Here is a 19,701-nt window from a genome sequence, read left to right on the forward strand (position 1 = left end):
GCTTCACAGCATTTGTTTTCGTCTAGATCATTTGTCATACACTGACAGACATAATGTTTTCTATCTTGAGTGATGGTGAAATGTTCAAATACAGCTGATTTAATGTGACGCTTCTTTGACATTCTCAGGTTTTTAATTCTGCATTCACAATCCAAATGACAATTGTTTTTCCTAAAAACAATTGTACAAAATTATTGCCAGGTCGTAGAACTGATATAGTGGTCAGTAATACTGTTATTCCTCATGTACTCACAGTTAACTGATGCAAAGTTTGTTCAAAGGATAATACTTCTTACAGTCTTCCTCTTCTGAGTAGCAGCTGTGAGATGCTTGGAAGACGCACACCTAGTAAACATCTAGTCTAGAGGAGGAGCTTTACTACTAAGAATTTGCAACACATTTTCACTTTCAGTTTCATACATTGTAAGTAGGGGGGTTGGGGCACCATGAGGTTAACCAAGTATAAGATTAGATAAGGGCAGTGGAGAACAGTGACACACAAGAAGTAAGAAATGTCTATCTCCAGCAGAACTGCTTATCACTGTTGTTCATAGTTTGATAGAACATATATATGAGTAACATTTATAAAACTCATATGAAAGTTCAATTATGAAATATTAATACATTTTTTTTTAAAGCTGGAGTCGGTATATTTCTACCGACTCCAACCAAAACTAAGTCCGACACCACGACTCCGACTCCACAGCCCTGCCGAGAAGCGCCAGAAAAGCGGGCAGAGCCGCCTTAGGGCGCCATAGTGCGCTTCCGGGGTGCGGCCTACACATCAGCCAAAGCCGGGGGCTAAATTTTTGCAGCCGGCTGGAGCGTTACCTCATGGAGGTGGGCCACAGGGAAGCCTGAGACTGCCTGTGAGCATGTGAATATCCTGCTGCAGAAGCCCACCGCTGACAGGATCCACTCACCATCGGTGTGCGTCCCGACATGGAGCAGCCGTGGATGACTGCAGGTCAGGGATTGCAGCGTGGACGGTGCAGGGATAGAGGGATAAACCTCAATCCATCATTACTTTGTTAGAGAGGTGGAGCGGAACCGTCCGCCTCCTTGTGCCATCCACTTTAACAGTGGTGGGACAGTGGGGGCTGCTCGGACGCCAAAGAGAGGGGCCTCTGTACATCCACGGAGTTCAAGCCCCCGGGTGGACAGGGCCAGTTGTCCGGCATTAGGCCTGGCTGCAGAAGAGGGTACGTGGAGGCGATACTCCATGTGCTCGTCTGTTGATGGTGCGGGGAGATCGGTGCCCTTGAAGGGGCCCATCGCCCCTAAGAATCAGCCCAGGCTTGGCATCCCACGTTGCAGGAGAGGATACGGAGAGGCGACACTCTCCTTGCTCGCCTGTTGATGGTTCGGGGAGATCGGAACCTTGAAAGGATCGGTCACCCCATTCATAAAAATAAAATCAAAAATGTAAAAGGTAAAAATAAAATAAGAAAGAGTTTTGGGTCTGAATAGCAGACCCGTCCGTGTGCCTCCTACGGACACTAAGCAAGAACTGGTTAGCAGAGAGCCAGCAGGAGGGTGTATACTGCAGGGGAGGAGCGAACTGTCTTTGTATCACTTAGGGTACTTTCACACTAGCGTTTTTTGGCATGCGTCGCTTGCAGGATGCGTTTTTTCTCCATAGACTAACATTAGCGACGCATTGACACACGTCGCAATCGTCGTACGACGGTTGCGTCGAGTTGTGGCGGACCGTCGGCAGCAAAAAACGTTGCTTGCAATGTTTTTTTGCTGCGTCGAGAACGTCTTTTCCGACTGCGCATGCGCAGCCGGAACTCCGCCCCCTCCTTCCCGCACCTCACAATGGGGCAGCGGATGCGTTTAAAAACAGCATCTGCTGCACCCGTTGTGCACCGCAAACAACGCTAGCGTCGGTACGTTGGCCCGACGGACTGCGACGGGCAGAGTACGACGCTAGTGTGAAAGTAGCCTAAGTGGCAGCAGCATACACCCCCACGGTCTGTGTCCCCCAATGAGGCGAAGGAGAAAAAAAAAAGTGTTAATAGTTTATTTTCATCAGTAAACAATATGCAAAGTGAATGAACAGAAGAGAAATCTAAAACCACATCAATATTTGCCCTTTGTATTCAAAACAGCCTCAGAGCATCAATTCTTCTAAGTACTTAGTTGGGAACTCAGCAGGGAGGTTAATAAGAAATATATCCATCATAAAGAAGAATGGAGTCCTTGAAATGATGAGACGGCCCCTCAGGACAATGATCTCATCATCATGTCTGGCTGGGATTACATGAAGAGAGAGAAGGATTTGCACAAGACTCATAGGCCGGGGTCACACTTGCGAGTGTGATGCGAGAAACTCGCCCGAGTCTCTCTCATGAATACCCGGCACTGCCGCCGGCACTCGGGACTGGAGTGTGCGGCTGCATGTATTTCTATGCAGCTGCACGCTCCCGTCCCGAGTGCCGGCAGCAGTGCCAGGTATTGAGGTGAGAGACTCGTGTGAGTCTCTTACATTGCACTCGCAAGTCTGACCCCAGCCATACACAGGAACAGGGCCAGGATAAGGTACTTTGTGCCCTAGGCAGATGGAGCTCATGGCGCCCCTCTCACCCAGTTAAACCCTCAGCACCAAAGTAAAGAAATGAGTTTGACTATAGTAACGGGACCCGTAACGTATCCCACCCTTTATCAGCAAAAAAGATCAGCAAAAGTTAAAAAAAAAAAAAAAAAAAGTGATGAACTTTAGGGAGGAGGCTAAACAGGGAGTGGGCCTGTCTGATTTCAATTAAAGTGTCCATCATCTGGCAGATGTTCTAATGGAAACTAACCAGAAAAAGGGATACGGATAAGTATGATTGTTTTTAAGCCCTTTAACGACCAGAGGTATTTTTGGTTTTGCATTTTCATTTTTTGTTCCCCTTCTTCCCAGAGCCATAACATTTTTATTTTTTGCTCAAAATGACAATGTGAGGGCTTGTTTTTTGAAGGACGACTTATACTTTTGAACAACACCATTGGTTTCACCATGTAGTGTACTGGAAAACAGGAAAAAAATCCAAGTGTGGTGAAATTGCAAAAAAAAAAAAGTGCAATCCCACAGTTGCTTTTTGTTTTACCTTACCGTGTTCCCCAAATGCTTAAGCTGACCTGCCATTTTGATTCTCCAGGTCATTACAAGTTCATAGACACCAAACATGTATAGATTATTTTTTATTTAAGCAATGAAAAAAAATAAATAAATAAAATTACGCAATTTTTCAATACCCGAGGCGTCTCTATTTTTCGTGATCTCGGGTTGGGTGAGGATTTATTTTTTGCGTGCCGAGCTGACGCTTTTATTTACCATATTTTTTGGCGTATAAGACGACCCCCAACTTTTCGGGGGTCATCTTATACACTGGGTGTCGTCTTATACGGTGCGCAATGTATCCCTGGGAACGGAAGCCGCCGCATGCATCGCAGAGAGTCGGAAGAACTCCGGGGGGCCGTCGGAAGGCAAGTATATCCATATTTTATTTTATTTTTTACACGAATATGGATCCCAGGGCCTGAAGGAGAGTCTCCTCTCCTCCAGACCCTGGGAACCATCCGGGACCGCTCCCTGCACCATATGCGGCGACTTAAGAGCTATACACATGCCGTACCCGGCGTATAAGACGACCCCTGACTTTTGAGAAGATTTTCAGGGATTAAAAAGTCGTTTTATACGACAGAAAAATACACAATATACCATATTGGTGCAGATACGATCTTTTAATCACCCGTTATTGCATTTTAATGCAATGCTGTGGCGACCAACAGCAGACAACTCCAATCAGGTTGGCGGACTCACCACCGCCACCTGCAAGGTCTTGCTACCTAAGCTGGCATCCGCCGAAGCGTAAGCATGGACCCTGAAAAATTTTGCGAACATGTGGAGGACCGATTATCGCTCTGCAGAGGTGCAAGACGGAGGACCTATGTGTACCGCCAGGAGGCACCCATTGCCCGGAAAGAGTGTGCCTTAAACCCAGGCGCTCTGCTCTGACCAGGTAAACCTACAAGTGCAATTGAGCTCCAAGGAGTATTCGTTGACCCAGAGAACGGAAGGTCTCTATACGCACGAGACCGTGTTCCAAAAAAGGGAGACGGGGGAAGCAACCTTAGCCGGATAAATGCACGTCGCCCTGACCAGGTAACCGGACAAAAGGATGGGAATCCAGAATGACTGACAGAGCCATGATGAGAAAGTCGGCGAGGTATGGGAAGAGCCCTGAACCTGTAATCCGCAGAATGTGCAAAAACCGCTGTCACAGTGACATGTCACGGCGCTTATAGCAAGTGACATGTACCAGAAAAGATGTGGGCTCAATGCCGGTGCCCACATCAAAGGAGGGAGTCTGAAATCGGTGTACATTTCAGCCCGATGTCGAAAAGGTGTTAACATGCAGATTGACCCCACATCCCCAGGTTAATAGTGTTTTTCAGGCGACAGGGTCCCTTTAAGTAAGAAGTATGTTTTAGTACAACAGGAGGAAAAGTAGACAAAAACAGGCAGAACATTCAACTATCTGCACATGTTTTACCAAGGTAAGAATTCAACACAAGAGCACACTTTTGTAAGGCTTCGTTCACATGTATGTATGCTATCAGTTTTTATAATCAGATTGCTAAAGGAGGATCCATTATCGTCTATAGAGAAAGATGCAGTCAAAACTCAACACAATCTAATGAATGGGCCTGTGGGGGGAAAAAAAAAAAAAAAAAAGAGGACACCCCATGGATGCAATCCAACACTGAGAATTAACAGGACATGAGACTGCAACAATTGATTCAAAGTGATATTATTGTGAATAATCAAAGAGATTCTATAGGCATCTAAAGTAAACAGTGTAATTTAGGATTTACTGTACATGTCATTCACCTGAAATAAGCTACGTTAGGCTACTTTCACACTAGCGTCGTGCACTGCACGTCGCTATGCGTCGTTTTGTCGAAAAAACGCATCCTGCAAAAGTGCTTGCAGGATGCGGTTTTTCTCCATTGACTTGCATTAGCTACACATTGCCACACGTCGCAACCGTCGTGCGACAGTTGCGTCGCCACCAAAAAACGTTGCATGTAACGTTTTTTTGTGCGTCGTCACCGTCTCTTCCGACCGTGCATGCACGGTCGGAACTCCGCCCCGCTTCCCCGCACCTCACAATGGGGCAGCGGATGCGTTGAAAAACAGCATCCGCTGCCCCCATTGTGCGGCGCTTTCAACGCTAGCGTCGTTACGTCGCATTGCGAAGTGCAGTGCACGACGCTAGTGTGAAAGTAGCCTTAGGCGAAAATGCAGCAGAAGGCAAAGTCTCCCAATTCATGCAAGATGAGAACATAATCTGGAAGTAAAAAGGAGGAGACACTCAGGAATACCTACCTGACAACACAACAGAGCCATCGACTTTACTGTGCATGTTTACCACATCCGGCATATCTAGGAGGAGCTCCAAGGTTGACCTGTAGTCTAAGGACCTGAGTGGAAGGGGCTTTCCAATCATCGAGCGATAATCATGCTCGAGTTCTTGAATACTAAGGCCAAGCTTGGAAGGGATAAGTAACGAGCGGACTTCCTTTTTCAGGGATTGCAAGACCCGATCCTTGTTCATTTCTGCGTAATAAAATCAAACGACTTAATTCAATTACTCGTCTCAGTACTTTTTTTCCTCTTAAAGCTAACACACAGCTGCATATAACACAGTTGCAAATTACATACTACTCAATGTCTGTGTCCGTCATCACAGGGGAAAATAGATTTGCAAGAACCCTGGAACACTGCAAACCATGGTAGTCCATGGCCACCGGATCCAAGTAATGCAAGTCGGCTAGCTAATACCTGTGGCATCCTTGGTGCCTCTTCTGATTACTTCGCCTCCGCAACATCATTTGTGAATCACGTCACAACATAGAGTTGTACCTCTTCTGATTAGTCCCTGTTGGGGATGCTGCAAATAGTGGGGAGTTTGCAGTGCTCCGGTATGTCAGTCACGCACTACATACATGGCCGCGACACCAGGGTCCTGCAAATATTTTTGCCCAACTCTAGTCATTAGTGATGGGCAGTCCGGCTCTTTTTGGTGATCTGGCTTTCCTGGCTCCGCTAACCAAAAAGAGCAGACTCTCTTTGGATCCTAAATAGATCCCTATTAAATACATGTTCACAGTAAGTGAACACATATTTAAGCTAAGGTTAATGCGGCTGAAACCCGGCCAAAACTCCGTCCGCTTGAGGTTAGCCAATAAAATTGAGTGGGTGAAGTTTTGTTCTGGTGGACAGTGATAATTATGTCTGCTGAACACCTAAATTTTACATCCACTGAGATATTCAGAGAATTTAGTAGCTCTCATTAGGGTGCTGGTTCCCATCATTCACAGCGGGGAGCCGGCTCTTTATACCGGATCGTTCGCGATTCGCGAACCAACCATCGACAAAAGTCATGAGCTGTAGAAGAAAGCAGTACAGAAATGAAGTTGTGCTGAGACTTAAACAGCAGAATCCCAGATATACATATCTCATAGCTACCATGTATTACCAAGAGGGGCATAGTCAAAAGAGAAAAGGCTGAAAGTAGAAGGTTGCAAAGTGCATATTAAAATGAATAAGAATGACATTTGAAACATAAAAATGATAATGTCTCTGTCTTAGAATTGTTATTCAATATGAAGAGTAAAATCACCCTCTTGTTGAGCGCATAGTGATACAAACATTGGTTATGGGCTGCTACCACAAGGCACTAGCTCATATTACCAGAATATGCAGCTCCTGCGGACACTCCACTAAAGCAGTTTGTACAGTAGTAAAAGCAGAAACGTGAAACTAAAGGCATCCTAGGAAAACTAAACTCCGAGCCCAGGTTCAGAGGCAAAATAACCAAATTAGCTCATTCTTTCATTTTAGACTGAGTTAACAAAGAATGTTGATGGGAGAGGTGTCCCCAATTAGAAAGGATTTTACAGAGAGGGTAAGGCTGTGTGCACACGTTGCGGATCCACAGCGTTTTTTGCCGCACGGAATTGCATCAAATCCGCAGTGTAGTGCACAACCAATGTAAGTTTATGGGAGCCGCAGATTTGTTGTGCACATGCTGCGGAAAAAGCAGCACCGAAACGCAGCTTTCTTTCCGCAATATGTCACTTCTTTTGTGCGGAAATGCAGCGTTTCTGCACCAATAGACTTGAATTGAGTCGGGCACATCCGCAGCAAAACCGCAGATGTAAAAAAGATCTGCAGTTTCGCTGCGGATGCGGGTCTGAAAAACGCTGCAGTTCGGGAGGAGGGAAGCGTGTGGGGTGAGTGTGGGCAGTGACTGTGTGCGTGTATGTGTGTGCGGGCGGGGTCTGCGGGCTGTTTGGATGTGTGCGGCACTGTTCGGGTGTGTGCGGGGCTGTCCGGGAGTGTGCAAGCATTGTGTGTAGTCCCATCGGGCTATGCCTGCTACAGTGACTGACACATTAGCCAATGATGGGACAGTAGTAGTCCCATCATCCGACTAATGTATTGAACGTAAAAAAACAAACACCACATATGCACATGTACAGTACATACACCATGCAACATACAGTACATTCATATAGACATACAGTACATACAACACAGTGTACATACTCACCATCACCTTGATCCCCGAAGCCATAGTCACCTGTAAAAAATATTAAAATAATAAACAAACAATATACTCTCTGATCCGCAGATATCCAATTAAAACGAGTGTCCCACGACGATCTCCCGTGGAGAGCTGCCACATCAGCTGATGCGACCGCTTTCCAGGGGCTCCAGGAATACAATGATGGAAGGTATCCTTCCGCACTGTATCCCTCCGCCACTGTGAGAAATAGTTCCTACTCTCACTTGTGGCACTGCTGTGTGGGAAAATTCCCACGCAGCTTTGACATAAATTGAGACAAATTAACTCAGGTAACCTCTTCAGGGATGCACTGTAGGAGCCATTGTTTCCCGTCAGTGTGTCACTGGAGGCCCTATAGAGCAGTGACATCACCCGATGTCACTGTTGTATAGGAGAGATCGTCGTGGGACACTCGTTATTAATTCGACTACGGCAGAAAGTGAGTATACGGTTGGTTTATTATTTTTAATTTTTTTGCAGGCGATCGAGTATGGTGAAATTAAGAATATTAAAATACTTTTTTCTGGCTGTGTCTATTTTTCTTTTATTAACTCTAACTACTATAGGATTAGTAATGGATAGGTGTCTTATTGACCCCTCTCCATTATTAACCGGGCTTAATGTCACCTTACAATAACAAGGTGACATTAACCCCTTATTACCCCATATTCCACTGCTACGGAGGAGTGGGAAGAGAGGGGCTAAGTGCCAGAATTGCAGATGCGCCATTTCAGGGGCGGCAAATATCCATGGCCCCTCTCTAGGCTATGAATATCAGCCTGCAGCTGTCTGCGTAGCCTTTCTGGCTATAAAATGTAGGAGGACCCCACGTCTTTTTTTGGAGGGTCTGATATTCATAGCCTGGGAGGGGGCCATGGGTATCACCCCCTTCCCAGGCTTCAAATATTGGTCCCTGGCCGTCGGCTTTCCCCCTCTGGCGCAGAAAATTGCGCGGGAGTCGACGCAATTTTTTTTTTTTTTAATTAAACGTTCATTAATAAACATCGCCCTCGCTATTATAGATCTATGGATAATCTATCTATAGATATATTTATAGATATATCTATAGATACATAGATTTATCTATCCATATATCTATAGGGTATGTGTTCACGGGCCAGATTGCCGCTGCTTTGGACAGAGCGGAAAACTCGCTCCGCCCAAAGAGCCGCCCCTTCAGTATGCTCGGTGATTCCGGATGTGTTCATTGCACACATTCGGAATCTCTGCACCCCATACATAGGACTCTGATTGTGGTAAACAGACATGCTGTGTTCTAAAAAGACGCGTCGCATGTCCGTAAACGCAGGGCCGCCAGATGCGTGTTCGCACGCATAGTGGAGACGGGGTTTCATAAAATCCCCTCCACTATGCGGTAACATCTAGACGCTGCGGGTTGAAGACTCCGGTTGTACGCAGCATCCAATCCGCAGCTAATCCGGCCCGTGGACACATACCCTACACTATCCATACATCTATCAATAGATTAATCTATCCATCTCATTCCTTCTATCTAACTATAGATCTGTCTGTCTATCCATCTATCTGTGTGTAATGGAGTGTGGGTTGGACAAATGGAAAAGAGGAGGTTAGCCAATAATGACATCACAAATCTTTGTTTTTTTTGTTCAATAATACATCTTTATTTAGCTTTCAAAAACGCATAAAAACTGAGTAAAAACTGCACCAATTGTGCACATGTAATCCCTTTAAAACTTAGCTTTTAATATACTAATAAATGTAAAACCCTGACCCAAAGCAAACCTTGGTTTGTTACCATATACAATAAAAATACCACACATTAGGTCACCTATTAAGATACTGTACTATAACCTACTGTTCTCGCCTGCCTAACTGTGGAGGTTGGCACCCTAAGAAACGATTTTTTGGCGCCCCCACTCAACGCAGGCTGTCCCTCCCTTCCCTACAATGTCCCTCTGGATATAGGTGGGAAAACAATATAGTAGAGAACAGTGGTGAAAAAATGAGATTTTGCAGATATATATATATATATGCAGACAGTAAAGAAATTTAACAGGTGCCTCCAAATGCTATATTGATGATCCAGCACACAGCTAAACACCAATCAAGTAATGATATTCAGTCCACCAATCACTGTATTTGTCCCATGTCAATGATGAACACATCAATGTCACATATACAATACCAAAGGGACCAGCTATTCATCTATATGGCATCCGGTGGCACTGATGACCACATTATCCCCTCTTGATGAACCGTGCTAACGGGGAAACGCGTCGGGGCAATACCAGCACACGCTAAGTCGTTCTATATTTTATATTGTGTATTGGTATATTCTGATCCTTTTGGGCTGGTCCCTTTGGTATTGTATATGTGACATTGATGTGTTCATCATTGACATGGGACAAATACAGTGATTGGTGGACTGAATATCATTACTTGATTGGTGTTTAGCTGTGTGCTGGATCATCAATATAGCATTTGGAGGCACCTGTTAAATTTCTTTACTGTCTGCATATATATATATATATATCTGCAAAATCTCATTTTTTCACCACTGTTCTCTACTAATATTGTTTTCCCACCTATATCCAGAGGGACATTGTAGGGAAGGGAGGGACAGCCTGCGTTGAGTGGGGGCGCCAAAAAATCGTTTCTTAGGGTGCCAACCTCCACAGTTAGGCAGGCGAGAACAGTAGGTTATAGTACAGTATCTTAATAGGTGACCTAATGTGTGGTATTTTTATTGTATATGGTAACAAACCAAGGTTTGCTTTGGGTCAGGGTTTTACATTTATTAGTATATTAAAAGCTAAGTTTTAAAGGGATTACATGTGCACAATTGATTTTGATTAGTCCTTATTCATTTCCTAAATTTCCTCGATTTGTAAAAACTGCACCAAAAAATGCATCAAAACCGCGCAAAAAAACAAGTCGAAAACGCATCAAAAATGCAGCTGCGTTTTCTGATAGATTTGTGCAGATAGAAAATTCTGCACCCAAATCTGCAACGTGTGCACACAGCCTGAAAAAAAACCAAAATTTAACTTTTCTTGTTTGTGGGTTTGCACTTAGGATACTCCAAAGCAGTCCTTGGGGGGCAGGAAACAAAAAGAAACAAACTAACAGACCCTGCAGTCTGTAAGGTCTTGTGCCCAAAAGAGGCATCCAAGATTGCAAAGGTGTGCACAGCCTTTAGGACAAAGTGAAAAAGGTGACGGATGACCAGACCATCACCATGGGCGAACATAATTTACAAATCAACTGGTAGTATTGGACCATTGAAGAGAGAAATAGAAGGACAGTAAATCTTGTAATCTGTCGAATATCCAAATAGTAGAGGAAGGAATCCCCTAGATTGAGATGGAGGAAGAGCAGGAGGACAAGACATTCTCATTCAAGTGGACTGGAGGAGAGCTCTTTGGCAAAAATGAGGGACCTAGGTACAGTAATGCTTTATCTTGGTGAAATGTAAAGAATTGAAAAATAAAATAAAACTAAGAGGGCGGGGACACTAGGGATGAAAATGTCCTCCTGTGGAAAAGGCACCAAAGGAGAACCCCTACTGTAATTCCAAAGGTGCATTTGAGCCAAGAGTGGTTCCCTATTGGCACGGTGTCCTAAAGCACTGAGGGGACAAGTGGGAATTCAGAGGCTGGCTTGGGGATACGCACCCACTGGATAAATAAGCCTAACAGAGCGGAAGGAAGCCCCTGTGGGATAAACACTGTACTGGTGTAGGGGTGGTGGGAACAGTATAAGTGACAGATGCTCATTTTTATAGAGGGATACTCCCTTTCCTAGGATTACGTTCCCTTCAGCAGTTTGAAAAAGTCATCCCAAGGCTATGACCCTAATTTATTAGGCCCGGCGACAGGGCCGGCGTCAACACCCGGCCTAGCCGGGCAATTGCCGGGGCCCTGACGAGACAGGGGGGCCCACTCACACAGTCATAGAGCCATCTGGCTGCTTTAACCCTTTCTACCCTTTCAATTTGCGCTGGCACAAGCATCTTCTCACTGTCAGTGCAGGGCCAGGCACACATAGGGGTTAATTAAGGACACAGCCAGCGTGACATTGTGGGCGGAGAGTTCTCCTGCTCTGTATCTCCTGACTGTGTGCACTCCTGAACTTATGGAGGAGACGGAGCTCCTACCAGCACCTGAGTGAGTGCAATGCTATATCGCTGTATGTTCTGACAGTCTGGGACTGGGTGACCTGGGGCGGCCATGGGCTGGGCGGCTGCAGCTGATATATATATATATATATATATATATATATATACTACAGCAGCCGCCCAGCCCAGGCCCCCAGCACAGCCTGTATAGATACAGTGTATATAATATATATACAGGACAGGTGCTGGGGGCCTGGGCTGGGCGGCTGTTGAAGTATATACACTGCACAGTACCACTCCCCTGTATATATACACTGCACAGTACCACTCCTGTCCTGTATATATACACTGCACAGTACCACTCCTCCTGTATATATACACTGCACAGTACCACTCCTCCTGTCCTGTATATATACACTGCACAGTACCACTCCTCCTGTCCTGTATATATACACTGCACAGTACCACTCCTCCTGTCCTGTATATATACACTGCATAGCACCACTCCTCCTGTATATATACACTGCACAGTACCACTCCTCCTGTCCTGTATATATACACTGCACAGTACCACTCCTCCTGTCCTGTATATATACACTGCACAGTACCACATCTCCTGTCCTGTATATATACACTGCACAGTACCACTCCTCCTGTCCTGTATATATACACTGCACAGTACCACTTCTACTGTCCTGTATATATACACTGCACAGTACCACTCCTCCTGTCCTGTATATATACACTGCACAGTACCACTCCTCCTGTCCTGTATATATACACTGCACAGTACCTCTCCTCCTGTATATATACACTGTACAGTACCACTCCTCCTGTATATATACACTGTACAGTACCACTCCTCCTGTATATATACACTGCACAGTACCTCTCCCCTGTATATATACACTGCACAGTACCTCTCCTCCTGTATATATACACTGCACAGTACCACTCCTCCTGTATATATACACTGCACAGTACCACTCCTGTCCTGTATATATACACTGCATAGCACCACTCCTCCTGTATATATACACTGCACAGTACCACTCCTCCTGTCCTGTATATATACACTGCACAGTACCACTCCTCCTGTCCTGTATATATACACTGCACAGTACCACTCCTCCTGTCCTGTATATATACACTGCACAGTACCACTCCTGTCCTGTATATATACACTGCATAGCACCACTCCTCCTGTATATATACACTGCACAGTACCACTCCTCCTGTCCTGTATATATACACTGCACAGTACCACTCCTCCTGTCCTGTATATATACACTGCACAGTACCACATCTCCTGTCCTGTATATATACACTGCACAGTACCACTCCTCCTGTCCTGTATATATACACTGCACAGTACCACTTCTACTGTCCTGTATATATACACTGCACAGTACCACTCCTCCTGTCCTGTATATATACACTGCACAGTACCACTCCTCCTGTCCTGTATATATACACTGCACAGTACCTCTCCTCCTGTATATATACACTGTACAGTACCACTCCTCCTGTATATATACACTGTACAGTACCACTCCTCCTGTATATATACACTGCACAGTACCTCTCCCCTGTATATATACACTGCACAGTACCTCTCCTCCTGTATATATACACTGCACAGTACCACTCCTCCTGTATATATACACTGCACAGTACCTCTCCCCTGTATATATACACTGCAGAATTTACAATAGCTATCACTCATGTAAGAAGTGAAATCTGGCATTGTACTATACCTATATTTCTCCGCTGTATCTGGGCATCATGAATCGTGATATATTTTAAAGGGGGGGGCCCACTGAGACTCTTTCGCCCGGGGCCCTCAAAAACCTGGAGCCGGCCCTGCCCGGCGATGTGCACGCTGGTCTTGATTGGCGATTGGACTGGAGATATTGGAGTCAGACGCTCCCGATTCCTTTAGCGATGCACACCTCTTAACCCTCCGTCAGGGGCAACTGATCTGACAGGCGCAGCTCACTTAGTTTCATTTCTCTATTTTCAGTGGTTTGTCTGGGAAACACCCTCCTCCCAGTACCTTCCTAACTTTAACCCCTTCATGCCGCGGCCCTTTTTCGTTTTTGTGTTTTCGTTTTTCGCTCCCCTCCTTCCCAGAGCCATAACTTTTTTATTTTTCCGTCAATATGGCCATGTGAGGGCTTATTTTTTGCGGGACGAGTTGTACTTTTGAACGACATCATTGGTTTTACCATGTTGTGTACTAGAAAACGGGAAAAAAATTCCAAGTGCGGTGAAATTGCAAAAAAAAGTGCAATCCCACAGTAGTTTTTTGTTTGGCTTTTTTGCTAGGTTCACTAAATGCTAAAACTAACCTGCCATTATGATTCTCTAGGTCATTACGAGTTCATAGACACCTAACATGGTTATTTTTTATCCAAGTGGTGAAAAAAAATTCCAAACTTTGCTTAAAAAAAAAAAAAATGCCGTTTTCCGATACTCGTAGCGTCTCCATTTTTCGTGATCTGGGGTCGGGTGAGGGCTTATTTTTTGCGTGCCGAGCTGATGTTTTTAATGATCCCATATCGGCGCAGATGCGTTCTTTTGATCGCCCGTTATTGCATTTTAACGCAATGTCGCGGCTACCAAAAAACGTAATTCTGGCGTTTCGGATTTTTTTCTCGCTACGCTGTTTAGCGATCAGGTTAATGCTTTTTTTTAGTTGATAGATCGGGCGATTCTGAACGCGGCGATACCAAATGTGTGTAGGTTTTTTTTTTTTTTTATTGTTTTATTTAGGATGGGGCGAAAGGGGGGTGATTCAAACTTTTATATTTTTAATATTTTTTTCACATTTTTAAAAACTTTTTTTTTTCACTTTTGCCATGCTTCAATAGCCTCCATGGGAGGCTAGAAGCAGGCACAGCCCGATCGGCTCTGCTACATAACAGCGATCATCAGATCGCTGTTATGTAGCAGAATTGCAGGTGTGCTGTGAGCGCCGACCACAGGGTGGCGCTCACAGCAGGCCGGCATCAGTAACCATAGAGGTCTCAAGGACCTCTATGGTTACCTTCCTGATGCATCGCCGACCCCCGATCATGTGACGGGGGTCGGCAATGACGTCATATCCGGCCGCACGGCCGGATGCGGTAGTTAAATGCCGCTGTCTGCGTTTGACAGCGGCATTTAACAGGTTAATAGCGGCGGGTGAATAGCGATTTCACCCGCCGCTATTGCGCGCACATGTCAGCTGTACAAAACAGCTGACATGTCGCGACTTTGATGTGCGCTCACCGCCGGAGCGCACATCAAAGCAGGGGACCCGACATGCGCAGTACATGTACGGCGCATGTCGCGAAGGGGTTAAAGGCTGTGTGAAACCTGAGAAGCCTCTTGTGCTGCAGAGCTGCAGGAGATCAGATATCAGTGTTTTGGCTTCTTAAGGCCCCGTCTCACATAGCGAGATCGCTGCTGAGTCACAAGTTTTGTGACGCAACAGCGACCTCAGTAGCGATCTCGCTATGTGTGACACGTACCAGCGATCAGGCCCCTGCTGTGAGATCGCTGGTCGTGTCGGAATGGCCTGGACCTTTTTTTGGTCGTTGAGGTCCCGCTGACATCGCTGAATCGTTGTGTGTGACACCGATCCAGCGATGTCTTCACTGGTAACCAGGGTAAACATCGGGTTACTAAGCGCAGGGCCGCGCTTAGTAACCCGATGTTTACCCTGGTTACCAGCGTAAAAGTACAAAAAAACAAACCGTACATACTCACATTCCGGTGTCCTTCAGGTCCCTTGCCGTCTGCTTCCCGCTCTGACTGAGTGCCGCCGTAAAGTGAAAGCACAGCACAGCAGTGACGTCACCGCTGCGCTCTGCTCTCACTGTACGGCGGCACTCAGTCAGAGCAGGAAGCAGACGGCAAGGGACCTGACGGACATCAGAAGGTGAGTATGTACTGTTTGTTTTTTTTGGTAACCAGGGTAAACATCGGGTTACTAAGCGCGGCCCTGCACTTAGTAACCGGATGTTTACCCTGGTTACCCGGGTGCTGCAGGGGGACTTCGGCATTGTTGAAGACAGTTTCAACGATGCCAAAGTCGTTCCCCTGATCGTTGGTCGCTGGAGAGAGCTGTCTGTGTGACAGCTCCCCAGCGACCACACAACGTCTTACCAACGATTACGGCCAGGTCGTATCGCTGCTCGTGATCGTTGGTAAATCAATATGTGAGACGGGGCCTTTAGGCTCATTGCCCCTGAACGCGTCACACATTTGACGATTAGAATTTGCTGTTTTCATTCATCCCAATTGTTTTTTTAGCTTGTTTTATGAATAGCTAGTGCTAATTTTGTGGATTTGTCATAAAAGGTTTTGTTAGAAATAAGATTGTGCTTCTCAGGCACATTGCGCCCTAACACATTCTCTCTCTTGCTTCAGCTTTTCTTCTGAAATGGCGAGGAGAATAATGACTTGTCCAATGCCCTTCATGTTGAGCAAGTGCAAAATATACTGATTGATGATGAGACAGACCCTTACAGCTAGAAGATTTAGGGGAAGAAAGTGACATTGCTTCAGAAGATGATGTGGAAGAATGTCCAGATGTGTCTGATACAGATCAAGATGGAGAGAGTGAGGAGGATGCTCAAGACATAGAAACATATTACTTTTCTGGTTATTAAACATTTTTTTTTACACCTGATTATGTGTATTCTCATTTATTACATTCCTATTAAGGTAACTGATCACTTTTAGAGCATTGAAATTTTTAAAAAAGGAAAATATAGCCAATTTTCTAGCCTGTGCCGGACAGGCGCAATGCCCCTAAACTCGTTATGAAACATATTGCCCCTGACGGAGGGTTAATAAATGAGAAGCATCAGAGATGTGGCGTGCGTCTCTGTGTGAATCTCCACAAATCTTACTCCAGCCCTCGACGTATTTCTGGTGTAAGAAACACCACAGCTCGTCATGAATTAGAGGACTTGTGCGGCGTCACTCCCCAGCTCCAGCCATTTTGGCAGAGGCAGATGAAATGAACGTGAAAACTGCGCGATGCAAAAAAAAAAAAAAAAAAAAAATTGGTGACTTTTCAATTTCAAGACGATTTATGCAGAATTGTAGAGTAAATGCTGCCATGAATCAGGTCTGACGGTCCTCGGCTGACTAGTCCAGAGCAGTCTCCGGCCAACTTCTCCCAGCCCCTCTCCAGCCGACTGACAGGTCTCTGCATAGACATGGCAAGGAACTGGTCAGCGAAGAATGCTCAGGGCTGCTATGACCATAGTGAACCATCAATGGTGGGCAGCTATGACCACAGTGAACCGTCAATGGTGGGCAGCTATGACCACAGTGAACCGTCAATGGTGGGCAGCTATGACCACAGTGAACCGTCAATGGTGGGCAGCTATGACCATAGTGAACCGTCAATGGTGGGCAGCTATGACCATAGTGAACCATCAATGGTGGGCAGCCGTGCAGCGACTCACCGCACTGCCAGTAATAAGAGACCAGCAGAGATCGATTTATAAAGAACCCCCACACCTTGCTCCATGGCGGCGCAGCCTTAGGCCAGGTTCACATTTGCATGTGTGCGCAGCGTATAACTGCGTATCGATCCACATGCGCCTGTATATATTTAACAATGTGTACGCAGGGACATGCGTTAGCATGCGGATGCATATGCATGCATTGTTTCACGTGTGCGGCGAACGTAACATGTTGCATTTTTTGAGGGGTCAATTTAGCACAGACATACGCAGGCGGATGGCTGCGTCAAAACAACGCATTACTGGCTATGTGAATGCATTGGTACACAAGGACATGCGTACGCATGCGCTTGGGTATTTCGGACTAAGCATGTCCAGGACACACCCATTGACACGCCCTCCTGGAAATATCGAACGCATGCGCATAATCAACGCAAACCAAGTGTTTAAATGTTTTGGCATGCGTTTGCGCATGCAGATGATACGCTGCGCACAGAGACGCTAATGTGAACTTAGCCTTAGTCACCCATTAGCGCCATGTGACCTCCCATAGGGGGAAATAGGACATAACAGCGTTCAGACTCAGCTGCACAACCACTTCTTGCACCCTGTGTATGGCTGCAAAGTGACACTGATGTACAGCACTGGCAGCAGAGGGCGCCATGCTGGGAAATACCGACCACTTTGCGCCAGTGTTAGTAACTATCCCTCCCTGCAGTCCTACAGCGGCGTAAAGCTACGCACTAATGCACACTGAAGCGCTTACTGGACGACTCCTCCGCGACACAGACACTGACTGTACTGCAGACTGCGCCTCCTGCTACTCAGCACCGCGGTCTCCTCCAACGCGGGACTCAGACGCCTCCAGATCCCTCCGCCGCACTGCAATCACCTCAGTTTAGTTTGTGTAGATTCTTCCGCGCGAAAACAAATGGCGTCGGGTCAAACAGTAAATGGATTTTTTTTCCTCTCCGTCTTCCTGCGCTCACATCAGAAAACCGGTAGGAGGAAGAAGAAGTGAAGTAAAGGTCTCTTGTCAGGTGCTCATTGGACAAGTCGGATAAGGTGAATGTTTACTACCGTGGTTTGCTTTACGGCATCTCAGCTATTTTGATGGTAAAGTCCAGACTTCTTAAAAATCTTCTGATATTGTTTTTTGTCCTTTTTTAAATTAAATTTAATAACATCTGCTCCAAAATCCATCTTTCAAAAACCTCAGTGTGAACCAGTCCTAATGGCATAAAACATGACTATAAGCAATACTACCTCACTCGCCCACAACTTCAGAGGTCGTTCATCATTCATGGGCTGACAAATGATTGGCCTGAGCAGTCACACGATGCACCTGCAGGCGTCTTCTCTCAGGACAATGATCGGCTGCAGCGGTCATGTCGGCGATGATGTCATCCCTGCAGCACTGGCAGGGACCACCAGAGCGGCACTGAATAGATGAGTGTTGTGTATTTATCCTTGTAGCACAATATCCGCTCCATCACAATCATTGAATCTGCAGCAATTCGTTATAAAGCGGCAGCTCACCCACATGGTCTGAAGTTACCCTGGACAGTGTGCAGGTCTGCTCAGGGCCACCATCAGGGCATTACTGCTGCCAAGGCTGGTGTATGGGGCCTGGTGGGCAGAGGGGGCCCGCCCCGTCTTATCTGCCCATCGGGCCCCAGCGGCAGGCTTCTGCCTGTACATTAACTGAACCTGCTTCCAAGACACCGGTTCAGTTAAACTCTATTGCCGTCCGGGCCTGGGCCCGCACAGCAATAGGTAAAAGCCACCAGCAAATCGGAGGCTGGCAGCTGACGTCAGCGCGCACGTCGCCCGCGTCTGACGTAATTGTCATTCGCTGGCGAGTCCGTGCTGAAATAACTGGGATGGACGTCAACGCTGGGCCGCGGCCAGGTAAAGAGAAAGTTGTTTTTTTATTGAATGCGGCAAACACGGGGCAGGATGTGAGACACAGGGGGCAGAATGTGAGACACAGGGGGCAGCATGTGAGACACAGGGGGCAGGATGTGAGACACGGGGCAGGATGTGAGACACTGGGCAGGATGTGAGACACAGGGGGCAGGATGTGAGACACGGGGCAGGATGTGAGACACGGGGCAGGATGTGAGACACAGGGGGCAGAATGTGAGACACGGGGCAGGATGTGAGACACAGGGGGCAGGATGTGAGACACAGGGGGCAGGATGTGAGACACGGGGACAGGATGTGAGACACGGGGCAGGATGTGAGACACGGGGCAGGATGTGAGACACAGGGGGCAGAATGTGAGACACGGGGCAGGATGTGAGACACAGGGGGCAGGATGTGAGACATGGGGACAGGATGTGAGACACGGGGCAGGATGTGAGACACGGGGCAGGATGTGAGACACAGGGGGCAGGATGTGAGACACAGGGGGCAGGATGTGAGACACAGGGGGCAGAATGTGAGACACGGGGCAGGATGTGAGACACGGGGCAGGATGTGAGACACGGGGCAGGATGTGAGACACAGG

General features: G+C 46.5%; 1 protein-coding gene across 3 annotated transcripts in view; it reads right to left on the minus strand.

Moving 5' to 3' along the window:
- TDRD5 (tudor domain containing 5) overlaps positions 1–18,583 on the minus strand; it is a 107,923-nt gene extending 89,340 nt beyond the window's left edge. The window contains exons 1-2 of one of the 3 annotated variants that reach the window (XM_077277672.1): positions 18,456–18,583; positions 5,381–5,611 (exon numbers count right to left, since the gene is read on the minus strand). In XM_077277672.1, coding sequence (XP_077133787.1) covers positions 5,381–5,609 — 229 coding nt within the window. In that variant the 5' untranslated portion in view covers positions 5,610–5,611; positions 18,456–18,583. Of the gene's footprint in view, positions 1–5,380; positions 5,612–17,955; positions 18,232–18,455 lie in introns of those variants that run through there. The other 2 variants (XM_077277671.1, XM_077277670.1) reach the window with 2 other exon arrangements.
- Between the last annotated feature and the right edge of the window lie 1,118 nt (positions 18,584–19,701).

The sequence above is a fragment of the Ranitomeya variabilis genome, chromosome 8 (assembly GCF_051348905.1).
Source record: "Ranitomeya variabilis isolate aRanVar5 chromosome 8, aRanVar5.hap1, whole genome shotgun sequence".
NCBI lineage: Eukaryota > Metazoa > Chordata > Amphibia > Anura > Dendrobatidae > Ranitomeya > Ranitomeya variabilis.